The 18,879-nt window shown below is 52.5% G+C and overlaps 1 protein-coding gene across 5 annotated transcripts in view; it reads right to left on the bottom strand.

Moving 5' to 3' along the window:
* TMEM266 (transmembrane protein 266) overlaps positions 1-18,879 on the bottom strand; it is a 131,931-nt gene that overhangs the window by 59,235 nt on the left and 53,817 nt on the right. For 3 of the 5 annotated variants that reach the window (XM_057542076.1, XM_057542080.1, XM_057542077.1), the window contains 2 exons: positions 7,456-7,610; positions 4,464-4,537 (listed from right to left, as the gene is read on the bottom strand). In XM_057542076.1, coding sequence (XP_057398059.1) covers positions 4,464-4,537; positions 7,456-7,610 — 229 coding nt within the window. The remainder of the gene's footprint in view (positions 1-4,463; positions 4,538-7,455; positions 7,611-18,879) is intronic. The other 2 variants (XM_057542081.1, XM_057542078.1) reach the window with 2 other exon arrangements.

Here is an 18,879-nt window from a genome sequence, read left to right as displayed (position 1 = left end):
AAAAAAAGAAGCACAACCCTCTTGCCTTCCATCTGATGACTGAGGCTCACCAGGGCCCCCCTGGGAGGAGGGAGCAGGCAGGAGAGGGACCCCTCACAGATCCAGAATCTTGGGTGCTGATGTGCAAAGATGAGGCCCGGGCTCAGTTTAGTTTGGCAATGGCCCTCGCTTGGCACACAGCACAGGTAACCCAGCAGGCCAGACTCCCTCGGGACCCAGCGCAGCCCAGGACAACTTTAAGAGGCAGTGCTGGGGAGAAGGAGGTGGCCCTAATAGCTGATGTTAAAAGAAACCTTGATCAACTGACAGGTGGATACACAAAATGTGGTCTATCCATACAGTGGAATAGTATCGAGACACAGAAAGGAACAAGGCACTGATGCATGCTACGACGTGGATGAACTTGAAAACATGCTGCGTGAAAGGGCCAGACACAAAAGGTCATACATCATACAATTCCGCTTATATGAAATATCCAGAATAGTTAAGTTCATAGAAACAGAAAGCAGATTAGTGGTTGGCAGTGGCTGGGGAAAAGGGGGCTTGGGGGAGTGGCCACTTAATGGGGACAGGGTCTCCTTCGGGGGTGATGAAAATGCTTTGGAACTAGGAAGGGGTGATGGTCACACAACACTGTGTGTGTGCTAAATGCCACTGAACCTTTAAAATGTTTTGTTATGTAAATTTCACCTCAGTAGAATCCTAATAATAATAAATAGGAGGAGGAGGAGGAGGGTGCAGCAGCTGCTGCCACTGCCTTGAGGCTCCTGTCTAGAAGGCCAGCCGTGGGTTGGCTTTCTCCTCTCCCAGGAAGAGCAGGGCCTCTCTGCATCTCCACCCCAATTAGGGAATGGGGCCGACACCCCATGACCTGTACAAAGGCCCTGCTGCAGGGTGGCCCAGCCTGGCCGGGCCCCAAGGCCTCATGCGGTCTCAGGAAGAGAAGTTGCTGGCCTCCCTGGTGGCAAGTGGCTGCTGGGCCTGGTCTCAGCCAAGGGCAGGGTGGGACTTTGGAAACACCGTTAGCACAATTCTCCATCTGGATTCCGAAGGCTCTGCCCGGTCTCCGTGTTGCAGGGCCCCATGGAAGTGGGATGACCCTGCCTGACCTAGCACAGCAGGACTCAGAAGCCTCCCAGGCACCCATTTTCACCTCGGGCCCCTGTAGGGCTCCCACACGGCCTGACTGTGTGCGGGGTGCCTGCTCTCACCACTTTGAAAAGCACCTGCCTCACTGGTGAATAGCTCGGCCTATTTGAATAGATGTCCTCAAACTGAGCCCAAACCAGCCCTGCACTTCTCTTCCATGGACCTAGCTCTGTCCTCTGGGGCATCTTCCCTGGAGCAGCCCTCAGAGCTCTGAGATGGGCAAGGATGGGCTGGCCCACTGCACACCCACCCCGAGGCCTGCATCTGTCCCGCCTGCAGGCCTGGCAGGTTTGTGCTCCTCCTAGGCCTCAGTTTCCTAACTCACAAAGTGTGCCGCCCAATTCAGGGGCTGTCCTAAAGCTCAGTTGAGACCAGGGGTGGAATATCGCTCAGCACAAGGTGAAAGGCTGCCTGGCATCAGGAATCCTTTGTGTTGGACTTTCTTGGAATTGCCTGTGACACCACACCCATGTTAAGTCAGCTGGTTCAGACTGACCCCCACCCTTGGCCTGCAGCCATTTCCCAGAAGAAGAAGGGCCAGCCCCGAAGGGGTGGCATTCGCTTCTCCCTAGGTGAGGTGGCGTGCCAGTTGTGCTGGGTTTGTGGTCAGAGGTATTTCAGGGCTGGGCTTTTCTTTCTCAGTTGCTGGCCCAGGCCCTTCCCCCAGATTCTTGGTCTGCTCCCCACCTGCCGGCACTAGGACCATGGAGAGGATGCAGTGGTGATGGACCAGACAAAGAGTCCAGAGCCTTGGGCCCGCTTTTGGTGGGAACTGGCTATGTGACCCTGGGCTGCCGTCCTCGTCCATGTGGTTTTAAAGGGACACTGCTGGCATTTTCAGCAGGCAAATACGCAGGCCTGCTCCGTGGCTGAGGGATGTTTGGCTGCCCTGGCCCTTCCCACTAGAAAGGGGGAGTCATTGTGAGAAGCACAGACACCTTCGCACATTTCCAGCCCTCCAGGGAGCAGGGTAGGGGGCCTCTATGGGACTGTTCTAACCTCTTCGGATGCTAGGTTCTCCTGGGAGCTCCGTGGAAACCCAGGCTTGCTAGCTGGGCTGCCTCCTCACGAGATCACTGGGTACCAGCCCCTTTGCTCACGCTGGGCTGGGTGTACTGGGGGAGGCAGGTCTCCCTGATTACTTTCCTGTTACGCCTCTGTTACCTCTCTGTTACTCCTCTGTTACCCCTCTGTTACTCCTGTTACCCCCTGTTACTCCCCTGTTACTCCCACCTTACAGCTCCACCCCCACCCTCACCATATCTAACAAGGTCCAAGGTCACAGTCATCCTCAGCCAGCCCCCAGCTCTCCCCGCTGAGCCTGTGGGAAGCCCAGCCTCTTCCGTGGCATGGGGTGGGGGCGGGGGGGGGGTGGTCTGAGGCCGAGATTCCTCTGCACTGGCGCTTGTCTGTTTCAGGTGGCTCGTCTCCGGCAGTGACAGGAAGGGAATGCCAAATTAACGCTGGGTAATAAATTCTGCAAAGCCAATAAAACCAAAGCAGAGGGATAGATGGAAGAACCGCAGCAACTGATTAAACATTTTTGTTGGCAGTCACAGGCACATGGCACATTTTCCAAGGTTTGCATCAAGGAGACATCTGGCCACGGCCCATGTGTGCATGGGAGGGAATCCCAGTGAGCGGAGACAAAGGGGGACAGGAGGGCAGGACCCTCCAAGGGGCAGCAGGCTGGGGAGCAGGCACTATTCGGGGGTCTGAGGCACCTCCAGGGCAATGACCTCAGCAAGCTGTAAGGGACGCTTCCCAGGAAGGGCAGTGTTGGAGTCCTCGCCTGCCAACCCCGTGGGCTGCGGGAGCCGGGAGCCGAGGCCTGGGAAAGAATGTTCCATGTTTGGAATGCCTGCTGCCCAGCCCCACCACACCCCACACCCAGACTCAGGATTCTGGATTCAAGGTCTGAGGCCCAGGCCTCCCCTGAGTCTGAGAGAGAAAGTACGTGCCATTAGGTGGGGTCAGAGCTGGCCCAGGAGGACCCTGGGGTGCTTAACTCCTTGGGCTCCCTGATCACGGTACAAAAAACTCTTTTCCTCTGTACCTCCACCCACATCATTGCTCTCCCGGAGCATCCTTCCTCCTTCAAGGCCCTGCTGCGCTCTGGGACTCAGAGCCCCCTCTGCCTCTGAGATAGCATCACCCTTGCTGGTGTAAGCTGCGTGCGTGCGTGCGTGCGTGTGTGTGTGTGTGTGTGTGTGTGCGCATGCGCACACGTGCAGGCATACACACCTCCCCAGAAGGCTCTGTATCATATTCCTTTCTTTCTGCCCACGCTTGCTGACCATGCTGAAAGGCCCCACTGGGGCTCTGCATGGGCTAATTTGGACCTGTGGTCATGGGGCTGAGGGCACACACAGGGAGTGGGCCAGTGGCCAGCTGACTTGGGCCCGTCTTCTGTTAGGAGGAACAGGATTTCCACACAAAACTCTCCAGTCCTTCAAAGACCCGCCACTGCGCATAGGATGAAGCCCAGTCTTCTCGGCTTCGCCTGAAGACCCCGCCAGGAGCAGCCCCAAGTCAATGCCCCTGAAACACAGGCCAGGGGGTCACTGTGAGAGGCTGGGAGCTGCTCAGAGGATGCGTCACTCACCCCCATGTCAAGGTGGGGGAACTGTTCCCACACATTTCAGACCCACTCAGGGCTATCAGCTCCCACCAAAACCCAGGGCCCACGAGCTTCCAGGTGCTTTTTCCCTCTTACCTCACACACAGAGATACGGACTTGGGCTTCATCAGCTGGCTCTAGCAACGGCGAAGGGCATCCATGTTCCCTGATCCCAGACACGTGCCTCTTTGTTCCCACAGAGGGGGCACAGCTCAGTCTAGCCAGACCCTGTACCCACTGAAGCACTGGGTCAAGTCCACTGCCCGGCCCTGTGACTCTGCCCTCACTGCCCCCTGGGCCTCGGCCCCGAGGGGCAAGTCACCTATGTACCCAGGACCATGGCCACAGCGTCCTAATCAGTCTCCCCACCTCCAGGCCCCCTGGGCTTCAGCCCGGCCTCCGCCTGCTCCTTACCAGTCACACGAACTATTTGCTCTCCTTCAACTATGTCTCACTCAGTCTCACCTTCACAGATGTCACCATCTACCCTCACCTGGACGACACCTGCTCACCGTCTGGGTCACCCGCTGAGGCCCAGCACAGAACTCAGCTCCTTGTATTGCGTCTCCCTCTTTGCAGCCTCAAGGTCTGGCAGAGGGTCTGTCATTAGAAAGTGTTTAGAGAATAAAGCTTGGTCTCCCCGGGCCAGGAGTTGCCCCAAAGAGATGGTCACAGGGCCCAAGTCTCGACCTACCTCTGAGAAGAACACTGAGAGAATGACCAGACTGATCCAGTGTATCACGCCAGCAAACTGGAATGCACTGGAAACTGCAAGCACAATAACAGGGGCCAATTTTAGGAGCAAGGAATTAGGTGCATCAGTAGAGGGGGCCTCACAGTGTGGAGGCAGGCCTCCAGGAGCCCGGAGCATGAGTATTTAGATCTGGAAGCAGTCCGGCCAGAGAACATCAGGCAGCTTTAAGGGGTGTCTGTGATGGAGGTGGTGGGAGGTTGGCGGGCCCGTAATGCTGCTCTTCCCTCCATCCAACGGGCTGCATCTCAGAGTTCCAGCTCAGTCCCATCAGCCGCCGTGGGCTTTGTGCCCAGAAAGAAGCCTTCCAAAAAGCCTTCCAGAGGGAGCAAGAAGACATCTCAGACCTGGGTGGGCAGCTTCTGTCAGATCTAGATGAGCTTCCAGAAATCCCCACAATTCACCCCCAAAGCACCGTGCACTGTGAGTGGGGCTTAAGGCAAGCTTACTCTGACTTCTCATTCTGAAAATTCTGAGAGGCTGAGACGGCGGCGTCAGCCAGGGTGTTCTGGGGGAGAAGGCAGGAGCCGGGACTGGAAGAGGACACCAGTGGTGTCAGCCTCCCGAAAGTGGCAGAGTGAGCAGCTGGGGGCTGCCACGCCTCCGGATGCCAGAGTATGAGCGGGGAGAGCTATCAGCCACTGAAAGCTCCCACCCCACCTTCCACCCGGCAATCCTTGGCATTAAGGCAGCACCTCTGGCAGGCCCTTTCACAATACAGGGGCCGTGACCAGCCTCTGAGCTGTAGCAGAGCATAGTTTATCAGGGAGTAAGGCCAAAAGTAGGGTGCTGGGGCCCAGGACAAGGTCAGGTGGGCTCTGATGGAGAGTGGGTGGGAGGGGATGGCCCCCCAGAGGGCCAGCCTAAAAGAGATACCGGTAGAACGTCCCCGGACAGTGGGGCAGGACCAAAACAAGGTGCAGGAATGCAGCTGGGAGCACACTTCCCTACTGGGCTCTGGTCAGCACGCAGCTCAGATCCCCTGGGGGACAAGGAAAGATGCCCGACGCCATCAGTGGGGTGGGCTGGCCGAAAGAGAGGAACCCACAGCCTCCCCCAAAGCTCTGAGATCGGCAAGCCCTGGGGGTGGGTGGAAACAAAGTCCTGGAGCGTGTCCTGGGGGAAGGAGGCTTCAAAGACAGGTTCCAAGTGGGAGACTTTGGGGTTTCTGGCTTTGGACCAATACGAGCCTCAGAAGGCAAGTCCTGCCACACTGTGGATTCTTTCCGTCCTGGGTCACATGAATACGAGTGGGAACCAGGAGGCTGAGGCCTGTGTGACTCTGAAAAGACCTCCAGATGATTCTGGAAGCATAAAATCTCTCCCCATTATTTCTCAAATGAATTCCTGTGCCTTTTTTTATGGTTTGCTTTAGAAGAGCAATAAATCTCTGATTGTGCATTTTATGGAATTTAAGATGCCTTTTATGAGCTGTTAGTGGATCTCCCACCAAAATCAATCTCCTGGATGCTTAGTTTTAAGCAAAATTCCAGCGTCGGCCGTGTTCTCAGTTCTACTCAATGCCTGAGCGGCCAAGAGCCCCAAGTATAACCCACAATAAGGAAAGAATGACTCTGTTATGGTCAGACCTCATAAAAAGCAGACATACCGATGAGTGGGAGGGAAAGTATACAACATGGTTTAATTGAAGACAGGTTGAGTGTAAAATCAGTGCTAGTCACTTTCTGCTGGAAGATACTTTGATTGGAACCAAGGGGCCACCAGCTGTACAAAAGCTAACGAGGCTTATCAGACAAAAGCAATTCTGTGCTCTCCGCCATCCTCTCTCAGAGAGTAGGGAAGGCTAATAGGACTTGGAAGGAGCTTTGAAAGACCCTGAATACAGAAACTCCAGTAAAGGGTCTGGGGGCATTTGAGAATACAAGTCTAAGATGACTGAATGGGTCTGGGGGTGGCCGGATCTACAGTCCTGGATTTTGCCAATGGCAGGAAAGGAAATCTCTCGGGGGCCAACAATTTCATTTCTTTTTTAATTTGCACTTGAATGAGCCGTTTTCTGACTAGGGGACCTCTGGGGAACCAGGAGCTCTACCAGAAACCACTCACTCATCCAAAGCCAAGAGTCAAGACCCTTGGCCCCCTGCTGGTGCACCAAACAGGGGTCTACAGGGTGGGAGGCAGGAAGAGGGCCCTCCGCTCTGACAGACATGCTGCCAAGGGACACCTAGAAGGACAGAAGAGGTGGCAGACAAGCTATCTGCTGCCATGTGCATCAGGCTCCCACGAACATGAAACTAGGACGAACACCAAGAGGACCAGGTTGGGAAAGAAAACTGGCCTGATGGTTTGAAGTCCCAGCTCTAATACCTCTCACCTAGGAAAAGTCTAACTTCTCCCAAGCTTAATTTCCAAATCCATAAAAAGGGATAATACCAGTCTTGCCTGTCTCACAGGGTTGCTACTAGGTTCAGATACATGGAGAAGTGCTTTCAAAATGATCACGTTATAGATAAATAACACTGCCAACTTACAGATGGATAAAAATACACATAGCGTCATTGTGGCTGCTGTCATTATTAGTTACTACAAGGTGAGACGCCTCCACACATGGGAACTCTCTTTAAGCTACAGCAAATTCCAACCTGGAAAATTCCAAATGGGAACAATAAAAAAAAAGGTGCACACAGGGGTCCCCAACATTTTGGATCTCATCAGTTTCTGATCATGGAATGCTGGGGAAGGGGAGTGAAGAGGCCACATTGGGCGGAGGGGGGCAAAGAGATGCTGGGGGTGGCAGGGAGAGAAGCTGCCAGATGCTTTCCTCCCAGTGGTCATCCCCATGAGCCATGGGGCCAGGGGTGGGCAGTGCCGTCAGGCTGGGGGCAGATCACACTGCTAGTTGGGGACCCCTGATGGATGCACATGGAATATTGACATCATATGTATTTACATATGTATCTCTCTTGCTACTCACACTGGAGAAGCTTTATATCTATTAGAAGTTCCAGAGTCAGGAGAATCACCACCAATATTACACAGGCTACCAGGAAACTGTTGACACTTGCACTGAGCAAAAATACCTGCCACACGGCTGCTCTCTTCCCACAGCACGGCTTCAGCCAGGTAGACCTGCGGGGACAAAAGTGGGGGAGGAGGCACTGAGAAGGGGTGAGGTCCCCACCACAGCCCTGCTCTCAACACCTCCCCAGCTCTGTGCTTCCTGATGAAACACAGCCTTCTTCAAGGGGCCACTGGGTAGAATGACGAAGACCGGAAACATCTCATTAAGAGATGGAGCTCGGTATACAGGCTGACCCAGGCAGCTCACAGCATCTCCCTGTGCTTCAGTCTCCTCATCTTTAAAATGGGTACAAAACCACATCTCATAGGCTTCTTGTAAAGATGGAAGACCGCAAAGGTTAGTGGAGAGCCTGGCTATGTGGTAAGTGCTGCATGAATTATTATTATTATTATTACACTTATTATATTATACTTCTGCATAGGTCTCAGAACCTAGCACAGGCTCTGCATTTAGGATACCCTCAGCCCACCTCTAATAAATGCTCAATGAATTCATAAGTGAATTTTCTGTTTTTTCAGCTATACAAGGAAAGATTTGAACTGATCCCTGTTTCTCAAAGTAGATTGTAAGGAATGCTAGTTCCACAGAATGTTAATGATTGTTACTCAATAAAAAGTTTCTAGGGTTGGATAAGTTTTAGAAAATTTGGGTCAAAGTTAAGTGGATAGGGCTTCCCTGGTGGCGCAGTAGTTAAGAATCCGCCTGCCAATGCAGGGGACACGGGTTCGAGCCCTGGTCCAGGAAGATCCCACATGCCGCAGAGCAACTAAGCCCGTGTGCCACAACTACTGAGCCTGCGCTCTAGACCCCGCGAGCCACAACTACTGAGCCCGTGAGCCACAACTACTGAAGCCCATGCGCCTAGAGCCCATGCTCCGCAACAAGAGAAGCCACCGCAATGAGAAACCCGTGCACCACAATGAAGAGTAGCCCCCACTCGCCACAACTAGAGAAAGTCCGTGCACAGCAACGAAGACCCAGTGCAGGCAAAAATAAATAAATAAAATAAATAAAAATTTTAAAAAATTATTTAAAAAAAAGTTAAGTGGATATTTTTCTCTGCAGGACATTTTAGTGCCATTAATATGCTATCATGCATCAATGTGCTCCAAAAGGGATTACAGTATCAGTTTTTCCCAAACTCACTGGCCCACGCACCCTTTTGTCATGTAGCACCTGGAGGGACTAGTGTTCTATGGACCGTCTTTTGGGAAACCTATGACTAGATGATCGTGAGCGAACGTTCATACATAGACATGAGGCCACCGACGATGAAATCTTTCCTGAGTAGGTTTGGAAGTGGAGAGAAGGCACAGAATCTCAGAGCTGGTGGGTCCCTTAGGGCATTTGATCTGCTCCCTTCAGGAACACAAGATCCTGGTGAAAAGGGGGTGCCTCTAAGGGGGCATGGGGATGGTGAAGTCAAACCTCACTGACTTGGTGGGTTATTTACAAGCTGGACCCGCCTGCCTGCCTTGATGAGGAAGAATTAGGTGCCCTAGAACACCAGAGGCAGCACTGGCTGGGGAGTCCTCACCTCTGGTTTAGCCTTCGGCCTCCCGGGACCATGTCAAAGGCACTCTGGACTTGAGCCTCCCCATCTGTAAAACTCCTTAGCCTCCAGGGTTATTGAAAGTGAAATGAGAAAATGTATCTGACCTGTAAAGCACCATGTAGCTGATGGTGATGGTGATGGTGGTGGTGATGGTGATGGTGATGGTGATGGTGATGGTGATGGTGATGGTGATGGTGATGATGGTGATAGTGGTGGTGATGGTGATGGTGATGATGATGATAAATTATCTGATGGCCCAAAGATTCGGCCGTCACCCCCTGTCCTTCCTGTCCAGAGGGAGCAATTGGTTGGAGCCTGCTGCAAAGCAGCCGGTACCCATCCCTGAAGATTCCGAGGGTGTCTCTGGAAAGGGGAGCTCTGCCTTGAGGTGCTCCCTTCTCCCCAAAGGAATAATGTAGATGCTTCAGGGAGATTTCTTCCTCACAGTCCATCAAGGGAAAGCTTGAAGGAGGCCCCAGTTGTTGGAAAGTGGGACAAAGCTCATGGCTCTTCAAGGAAATTTGGCTTTCAGGTGATGGGGGAAGAGGAGGAAGGCATTTTTGGACAAGCAGAGGATGATTGATGGGACACCCTCGCCCATGGCCAAGAGCGTGGGGTGAGAAGTGAGGAGAGCTGCCAGGCAGAAGAGAGGGTTCTCACTGAGGACAAGCAGAAGACAGGGGGACAAAGGTGGGCGGAGGCCAGACCGAAGGCCATCGATGAAGGCCTGCTTCACCCGCTGCAGATGGGTTTCAAAGTCCCCTGCGGAACCACTTCTCTCCACCTTCCTGCAGGTTCACGAGGGCCACTCACAAGCGACAGGCTACAGGGTAAACCCCAAGCTGACACCATGTGGAGCTCAGTAGGGTTGCCAGAGAAAATACAGGACAAGCAGTTATATCTCAGATAAACAATCAATCAATGATTTTCCACTATAAGTATGTCCCAAACGTTGTATAGGATATACTTACACTAAAAAAATTTATTCATTGTTTATCTGAAACTCAAATTTAAATGGGTGTCCTCTATTCTTATTTGCTAAACTGACAGCCCTAAATTCAGAGCGGAGGGGTCTTGAGGGGGCCTGGTGAGGGTGGCTGGGAGTTGGTCAGAGGAATGCATGGGATCCCTGGGATACAGGAGAGAAGACAGTGTCAGGAAAGGAAAGGCCACGTGAAGGACACCGGTGGGAGGGCTGAGCGTGTCTGTCCAGGAGGCCAGGAAAGAAGGACCAGAGTGGTCAGGGACAGCCGCCCCCTACCTGGTAGAGGCACAGAGAATCCTGGAGGCTCCACCCACAGGTGCTATCAGCTGTGTATGCTTTTGCCTATGAAAGACCCTTTGAATTGTAAGGTACCTTTGGCCATCATTACTTGGCTGACCTCCTCTCCTCCTGATCCATTCCGAGAGTGTCACCCCTCCTTTTCCCATAGTGTGACATTCCCGCCCCCTTCCCATAGTGTGACATTCCCGCCCCCTTCCGCTGGCCCTATTTTAATCTTTCGCACCTCTCACCCCAGTTCTCGCCCAGCCTCCAGCTGCCTCGGCACTCCCTCTGGAAGTTTCCTGCGGCCTCCTACCCTCCTGCCCTCCTCCCCAGTTCCCAAAGGAGACCCAGCTCCAATTCCACATCCTCTCTAAAACCCAGTCCAATCGTCTGTGGCCCCTACACTGATGCCATTTCACTGTCACCTGAAATCTGAGGCTAGCACCCTCCGCAGTGATAAATGAAAAGGGCAGCTGCCAAAGCCGTCTGCCTGGGCTGAGCAGCCAGAGGAAGACTCGCCTGCACGTCCAGCGTGAGGAGCGGGGCACCCGTTCTCATCTGTGCCTTGTGCAGCCCAGAAGCGTGGGGTGCGCCCCTCAGAGACCGGGCCTTCTACCCTGAGAGGAAGGTCCCACGGGGAGAAAGGGATGAAACAAACCATTTGCTTCTTCACGTGGCAGGCTTTCCCTCTAAAAAGGAGACTCCACACTTGACCTGCCTCTCCATGGGAACGAAAAGTCATTTTATGTTGCTGCTTCAAGTGTTAAGATGTTGCTTTTGGGACTTCCCTGGCGGTCCAGTGGCTAAGACTTCACGCTCCCAGTGCAGGGGGCACGGGTTCGATCCCTGGTTGGGGAACTAAGATCCCGCGTGCTGCAAGACGCAGCCAAAAAAAAGAAAAAAAAGATGTTGCTTTTTATTTTCTTGTTTGATCAGAAAAACTTCCTAAGCAGACCCAGGTTTGGTTATTGGGAAGTGGTCGGTGCAAAGTGGGGACCTGTAGTCCAAAGCTGGCAATGCGAGCCTGGCCCTGATACCACGGCACTCCTTGGCCTCGGGAAGCAGCCAGGGAGGGGCCAGGAAGGTGGCAGGACTCAGAAACCAGGCAGGGGAAGGTCTGGAAGTCAAGTGAATGCCAGACACCCCATGTGCTAGGCAGGCACCGTGATCAACACAGGCCACGGCTCTCGGGCAGCTGACATTCCAGTGGGTGAGAGTCAAACAATAAACATAGCGAATTAGGAAATGAGATGGTGTCCTACAGGGTGGTGGGTACTGTGGGAGGAAAGGGGGGCATGAAGGGTGACATTTTAAACTAGGTGGTCAGGGTAGGCCTCACCCGGAAGGGCTTCCCCTTCACGGCTGGGGGCAGCTGACCTCACCCCACCCCGCGCAGGTGTTGCAGGTGTTCCCACAGTCCTTGGGGCAACCAACGCAGTTCCCAAAAAACCCCAAGGCAGCTGCAAAGTGGAGCCCATGCTCACTGCCCTGGTCGTGTGCTTCCGCTCCTGCACCAGCCCAGTGATTCCCCCCACCTCTGCTCTGCCTTCCACTACAATCCCCTCAACCATGCCCGTCTGGGGGTGACTTCCTGAAACCCCCTTTGTGCACAAGTTCAAGGGGTGCTATTTGCACACACTCTAGTGAACCCCAGGACAATACACCCAGGGGAGGACTCAACTGAAGCAGATGGAGGGAGACCACCCATCCAAGAAAGGATGGTGTCCAGGGATACAGTAGCTGCTGAGGAGTGGCGGCAGGGAGGCTGCAATCTGTATCCAGGTCAGTGGTGCTCAACCCTGGCTGATCCGAGGACCACTAAGAGCGCTTTTAAAAATCCCAGTGCCTGGGCCACACACCAGACCACGCAAACCACAAACTATGGGGCGGGACCCAGGCCTTAGTATGTGTTGATCTCCTTAGGTGATTCCAATGTGCAGCTGAGATTGAGAACCACTGTCCTTGGTCCTTGGTGCTCAGTGGGCTCCGTGGGCCAACAGCATCAGCATCAGCTGGGAGCTTGTTAGAAATGCGGACTCTTGGGCCTTCCCACACCCGCTGAGTGAATGTCTGCATCTCAGTGAGATCCTGGGTGATTTGGGTGACAACCACTGCTTTGGATTTAACAAGAGGTAATGGGTAGCTCAGGAGGTGGGCAGGGCGTGGCAAAGGAAGTCTGGGTGCAGGAGAGATGAGGCAGGGAAGGCAAGCAGGTCCCCAGCCAGCCCTTGGGGCCGGGCTGCAGGGCCCAACACTGAGGAAATGGTGAAGCAGGCAGGCCCCCTGGGGAGCAGAGGGCAGCACTGACACTCACTGAGACTGAGTGTATGTGTTTGGGGGCATCGAGGGTTTCTTAGCCCAGACCTGAGCCTGAAGCCGGAGTCCAAGCAGGCTCTGGGCTTCCAGCTCCTTGAAGAGCAGGACCATGGACCCCAAGACTCCAGAACAGAGGCTGGGCTGAAGCAGCAGAATTTCTAGCTGCCCCAGTGTTCGGAAATCCCAGCTACTAAAAAAATTCCCTCTGAAATTCAAATGACTCAGATATTCCTAGGAGACTGGGTTTTAGCAGAAAAATAGAATCTTTCCAGCTTCAAAATATCCCTGAGTGGGCTTCCCTGGTGGCGCAGTGGTTGAGAATCTGCCTGCTAATGCAGGGGATACGGGTTCGAGCCCTGGTCTGGGAAGATCCCACATGCCGCGGAGCAACTAGGCCTGTGAGCCACAACTACTGAGCCTGCGCGTCTGGAGCCTGTGCTCCGCCACAAGAGAGGCCGCGATAGTGAAAGGCCCGCGCACCACGATGAAGAGTGGCCCCCACCTGCCGCAACTAGAGAAAGCCCTCGCACGAAACGAAGACCCAACACTGCCAAAAATAAATAAATAAATAAATAATACTTCCCTCTACTAAAAAAAAAAAAAAATCCCTGAGTGATTAAATAATGACTCAAAGAGTTTAATGGGCCAAAAGGGAAATCAGCATTGACTCTTTAATTAGAGAAGATACTTTCCTCCATCTCTTGAGCATTCAGCCCATCAAAGCCCTAGAGCTGGTTCTCAGGGTGGTGCTACCCCCAGGATCACCACCAGAGGGCAGGCGTCTCTCAATTTCCTATCTTGGTGCAGTGGCAGCGAGGGGACAGCTCCAGGAGGCCGGCTTAGGTTGCCAAGGTCTGTAAATACCAACAACCAGATGGCATCTCCTGGCAGGCAGGTGACTGTTCTACTGTGAGGGTGCACCAGTCACTCCTGAGGCCTCAGAGAAGCCCTGGAGCGGGAGGAGAGGCTGAGTACCCTTACTGCTTCTGCTTTATATACTTAGGTGTCTTCATAAAAGTTCGAGAGGGTAACTTTTAGAATATTAAAATGAACTCTGGCAAGTTTCTGATGAATCCTTTATATGAGGTCAAGCCACGAGAGTGGCCCAGAAGGAGGCAGCTCCAGGTCACTGCTTCATCAGGCAGCGTTCCCAAGCCTGGCACTGAAACAGCCCCGTTCTGAAAGGCAGAGCAGAATGGCTCTGTGCACTGCCAGGATGGCAGGGGCTGTGTTTGCTCCTGGGGGGGGGGGTCTGGCTTCTCCCACCCTGGCAATCCACAGTGTGGCTGCCAGGCTGGTGTGGCTGGGAGGGTGCACGATGGGGGGAAGGGGCGGTGGCGAGGTATGGGGACTGTGGAGACCCCCAAGTTGCCTGCAAAGCCCACAGGCAGTGGACAGTCATGGTGTCCCTGGAGGAGATGGAAGATCACAGAAGAGCTTATTTCCCAGTAGGTGGCCAGACCAGATGGCCTGCCAGTCCTACTCAATGGAGATTTCCATCCATCAAGTCCCCAAAGAAAGGGGGTGTAGTTGAAGCCTTAATCAAGTCTGGGGCACTGAGCCTCCCCAACCTGCCTCAACTCTGACCTTGGGAGGCACTGCTAGACCAGAGCCTCAGAACCCTTCTGTGTTGCAGAGCTCTCCAGGGCATGAAAACCGTGGCCCCATACCTGAACAGTGCACAAAACCACAGCCCTGTGCATAACATTCCAAGGGGTGCATGGACCACTTGATTCTCACAGGTCTTCCAAGGACACCTGGGATCCGAGTTCAAACCCTGGGACTGGGCAGTTGAGACCCCTCCAGGCCCTGAGATGCTCCAATTCTGTGATGCTGAACACCTGCGGCCTGGAGGCCACAGACGTGGTGGTATTTTTGTCAGCAGAACATCCTGTGGCCCCACTTTATTTTTCTTTACTGTATTTATTCCAGAGGATTAAAATACTGTCAGAGAAAGCCACGAAGCTGACTTAAATCCAACTTCTGGCACTGACCTGGGTTTTATTTTTATTGATTTAACAAACACTTAAAAGGCACTTACTATGTATGTATGCTATTCCGAGCACTTTACAAATGTTAACTCATCTAGTAGTTTTAAAAGACAATTCCTTCTATTTTTTTCTCTGTTGACAAACAATGGGGAAAGCCAGACTTTTCCATCTGTCTAGGTTTTGGTGGTAACTGTAGCCCCACCACTGCCTGAACTCTGAGTGTGATCTTTGATCCCCAGTTTCCTAAGCTCCCAAATGGGAATAAGTAGTATCTTACTGCAGGATTGTTGTTCTAAAATATTAAAAATAACATATGTAAAGCCCATAACATAATGCTTACTACACAGCTACCATTCATATCTACTATGATGATTTAGGCATGTGAGCATTAGAAAAGGGATTAATCATCTAAATATGGGCAGTTTCAACATCCATTCCATTCTGCACATAGTCATTACATGCCCACTAAGTGCCAGGCACTGTACTGGGTGCTAAGCACAGGAGGGTGCTAGGGGCCTTCATCCACATGGAGTCTGCAGCCTTATAAGTGAATTCAGACTATGCAATGAGCTCTTTGCCCTAGACTACCTTGAAAAGCTAAACACATAAAGGGAGAGGGAAAAGCAGGAGAGGGAAATGAGCTCACATGTGCAGAACTTCTTCAAAGAGACAAATATCCACCCATGAGAACCATCAACCCAACACCCACAGGGACACCCTTGTACTTCTTTCTCACTCTCACAGGGAGAACCAGAAGAGCGGGAAAAGCACTGTCAAGCATCCCCTTTGTTCCTGTACCCAATTCCAAGAGGCAAGCCACAGCAGCACAAAACACCCAGAAATGCGAGCACACAACACACTGCAGTCACGAGGACTCTCAGGTTGGAGGTCAGAGGTGACTCTCCCAGCCCTTGGGGGAACTGAAGAAATTGAAGTTCCCATACAAGTAGCTTCCGTTCTGCAATCAGAGCTAAAGGTTAGCCCCACTGCCTTGGGGTGGAGGGAGGGAGGAGGGCCGTGTGCAGCTGGGGTCACGGGAGTCTGACATGTTCTTGTTCCAGAATCTCAGATTTCTTGTATCCTGGGAAATGCAAGTGCTGGGAAAGACAGCAGGGTGTGGTGGCAAGAGCCCAGCCCAGGAGCTGTCACCCCGCTTGGCGAGCCACCAACCCCACTCTGGGAACACAATGGCTAACACGCACCATCGACTGGCTGCTCCTACTTGGGGGAACCCACGGCATTGCCCACACATCTCTGAAGGGCTTCCATGGGGTTCAAGCCTACTCAGGGGAGGGAGTGGGGCCCTGCTGGACCAAGGGGCCACAAGACCTTCTCCGACCTCGAGTCCTCAATTCTGGGAACTGGCCAGAAGTCTGAGTCTCCTTCGTGCTCTGCTTTGTGGGCAGGGCTGCCCCAATGAGGTCATCTTCCTACCCTGGTGGGAACCAGTGGGCTATGACTTTCAGGCACACCCCACGCCCACTTCTCTGTCCAGCTCTCTCTGGTTCTGAGCTGTGGCTTGGCAAATCCCGGGATGGCCAGCTCCCTCTTCTTCTCTTTGGCTAAAGTTCAGATCTCAAGGGCCTCCGCAGATGACTGGAGACCCCCAAATCCCATAAAGTCAGTTCACTTTCCTTGGGGGACCTGGCCTTGGCTTCAAGTCCCCCACCCCATTCCATGCAGCGCTCACGCGCCCACGCGAAGGTGGTCAGAGGTGCTCTGCCGCCACCTAGTGCCCTCCAGAGGCTGTACACCCTGCCCTGTGAGTAGGTGGGGACAAGAGGTTTATTTTGCGGAGAAATAATATATCTGAGAACTTACTGCCTTCTTAATCAATATAAAATCTTTGCAGTTCTTGGACTACAGGAAATAGGCTCACCTGTGCTTACCAGAAAATACTTTTTGATCTGAATCAAACCTTTATTTCCTGGTTGGGACATTAAGAACCCTCATGGACGCCTGAGCCTATGAAAAATATAAAGAGTCGTGGGTCACAGGGTCAGCTTGGGTCCAGGGGCAGCTGGTATGCCAGAGGAAGAGGCAGAGTTTTATTATAGAAAAATCTCCTTGGCATCTAGCAAATGGAATAAGGAAGCTCTTTTTGACTTTTTTCTTCCTTGAGGGAAAAATGACTCAAAGACTTCACAAGCCACATGATGCAGAACTTCTGGACTTTGCACTTGCAAGGTCATGGCAGGGATGGAACTGCCTTTTAACCCTGAACCCCCCAAAGCCTTCCCTTCTTCTAAAAGGATGCTAAGATTGTACTAAGTGAAGTGGGCATGTTCTGAGGCAAATCTGATTTATTTCTTTTAGGATGACTTTGTGGAGGGGGTGTGGAATTAGCAGGGATGCTCAAAGGTGGGCCAGCCACAGACCATGGCCTTGAGTTGTGGGGAGTGAGAAGCCTGGTCCCTTCCTGTGGTTCTTCCTGGACGCCACACAGGTCTAGGGCCAGCCCCCAACTCTCCCCCAATGGAAGTGGCCTTCCCCTTCTCTTCTAATCCTTATCTTAACACAGCCTCACTCATCCACTCACTCGCTCAAGTCATTCCTTCATTTAATCAACACTCCTTGTGTTCCAGGCTCAAAGGATCTGATCTCTGCCCTGAGGGAGCACTTGGTCCAGTACCAGAGGCAGACTTGAGAACAGAGTAGAGCTCAGTGTCACAAGTGCTGAGATAGAAGAAGGTCAAGGGCTATGGGTGCACCAAGGTGAGGCTCTGGCCTGGGTGAGGTGGGGGACAGAAGGCTTTCCGGAGGGGGTGGTCCTTGGGCTGCACAGTATGGGAAAAGAGAAGGGAATTTGGGGTCATGGCTCAGGGGGTACCTCCCCTCCTCCCTCTTTGCCTCCAGCCTTTGTTTGCTGGCATATCTAAAATTATTTCAGTCCTTACTTAAAGATGTTGCTATATTGGACCCTGTCATCTTTTCCTAGCCTGACATCTAAAAAACATTAGGTTTTCTTCCTCTGACTGTCAAGTTCCAGCAGAAATGTGCCATTGGCATCATCTCCAAGCAATAACATCCCTTTCTGTCTACCCAGCCTTCCTCCAAGCTTCTCCCATCTGGGGGTCTGGCCCTGACCAATCAGGTCAGACCTCTTAGAACCCTAAAATATAAATAATTACAAAAGGCTGAATATCTTTCATTTCTTACTTTGTTTTTATATTTTGACAAAGACTATCCTACCTACTCTTCCATGACCCTCTCTGCACCCTCTTTCCACTAAAAAGATGGGGAGCACTATCTCTCGATGTGGCCCAGAGTCTCCTCTATAAAAGGGGGCGATGACCCTTGCCTTCGCCACCTTCCTCACACATATACTGTCACCATCATTTTTCCTATCGGCTGTGAGCTTCCCGAGGGTGGAGGTTCTGCGCTTCTCTGAATTTTCTGTCTGCTGTGGCCTCTTGTCTAGCCCAGACCCTGCAAACCAACCAGGCCTTCAATGTAGTGTAGCTGGTTGAGAAAAAGTAGAACTCCCAGTCTGTGCCATGAGTTAGTCTCCTACAAACCCAGTGTCCCTCTTCCAAAGGTGGACAGTTGGTTCACTGAGAAGCAGTTCTGTGTCTCACTTTCACACAGTTGAATGGGGTGACGTCCAAAGGCAACCAGGCAGAAGGGGCTCTGGTTACATGGAAACACCAAGCATTGTCCCCTGGGATAGTGGACACAATTCAAACTGTATCTGAGCGAAATAATCGAGCCAACCAAGTTACTGAAGAAACACTCTGAGAAGGCAGACATGCTTCTAGATCTTTTCCAAACCAAACAATGACTAGAAAGGAAAAAGGGAAGTTCTAATTCTGGATCAAAAGCTATGAATGGAGGCTTGGCTTTCTTAGAGACTGTGGTGTATTGCGGGGAATTCTCCAATATCCATCCCACCCTTGACCCACTGGGTAACAGCAGTGTGTTTTGGGAAATGACACAGTTCAAGGGGTGGCCCTGATTGGGCTGTGGATTCCCATACCCCTTACCATGTGACCCAATTCTAGCCAATGGGACATGAGGAGAGAGCAACTAAAGGATTCTGGGAAAGTTCTTTGCTGCTCTTAGAAGAGAATGATGGGTAGCCATTCTCTCTTGCCAGACATGTATGAAGAAGGATGTGGCCAGATTACCAAGGGCAGCCCTCTCAGAAAATAAGGGGAACCTTACAGCATCAGGATGAAGCTAACACT

This window comes from Balaenoptera acutorostrata, chromosome 3, assembly GCF_949987535.1.
Source record: "Balaenoptera acutorostrata chromosome 3, mBalAcu1.1, whole genome shotgun sequence".
NCBI lineage: Eukaryota > Metazoa > Chordata > Mammalia > Artiodactyla > Balaenopteridae > Balaenoptera > Balaenoptera acutorostrata.
This window is presented reverse-complemented; position numbering and strand designations above follow the sequence as displayed.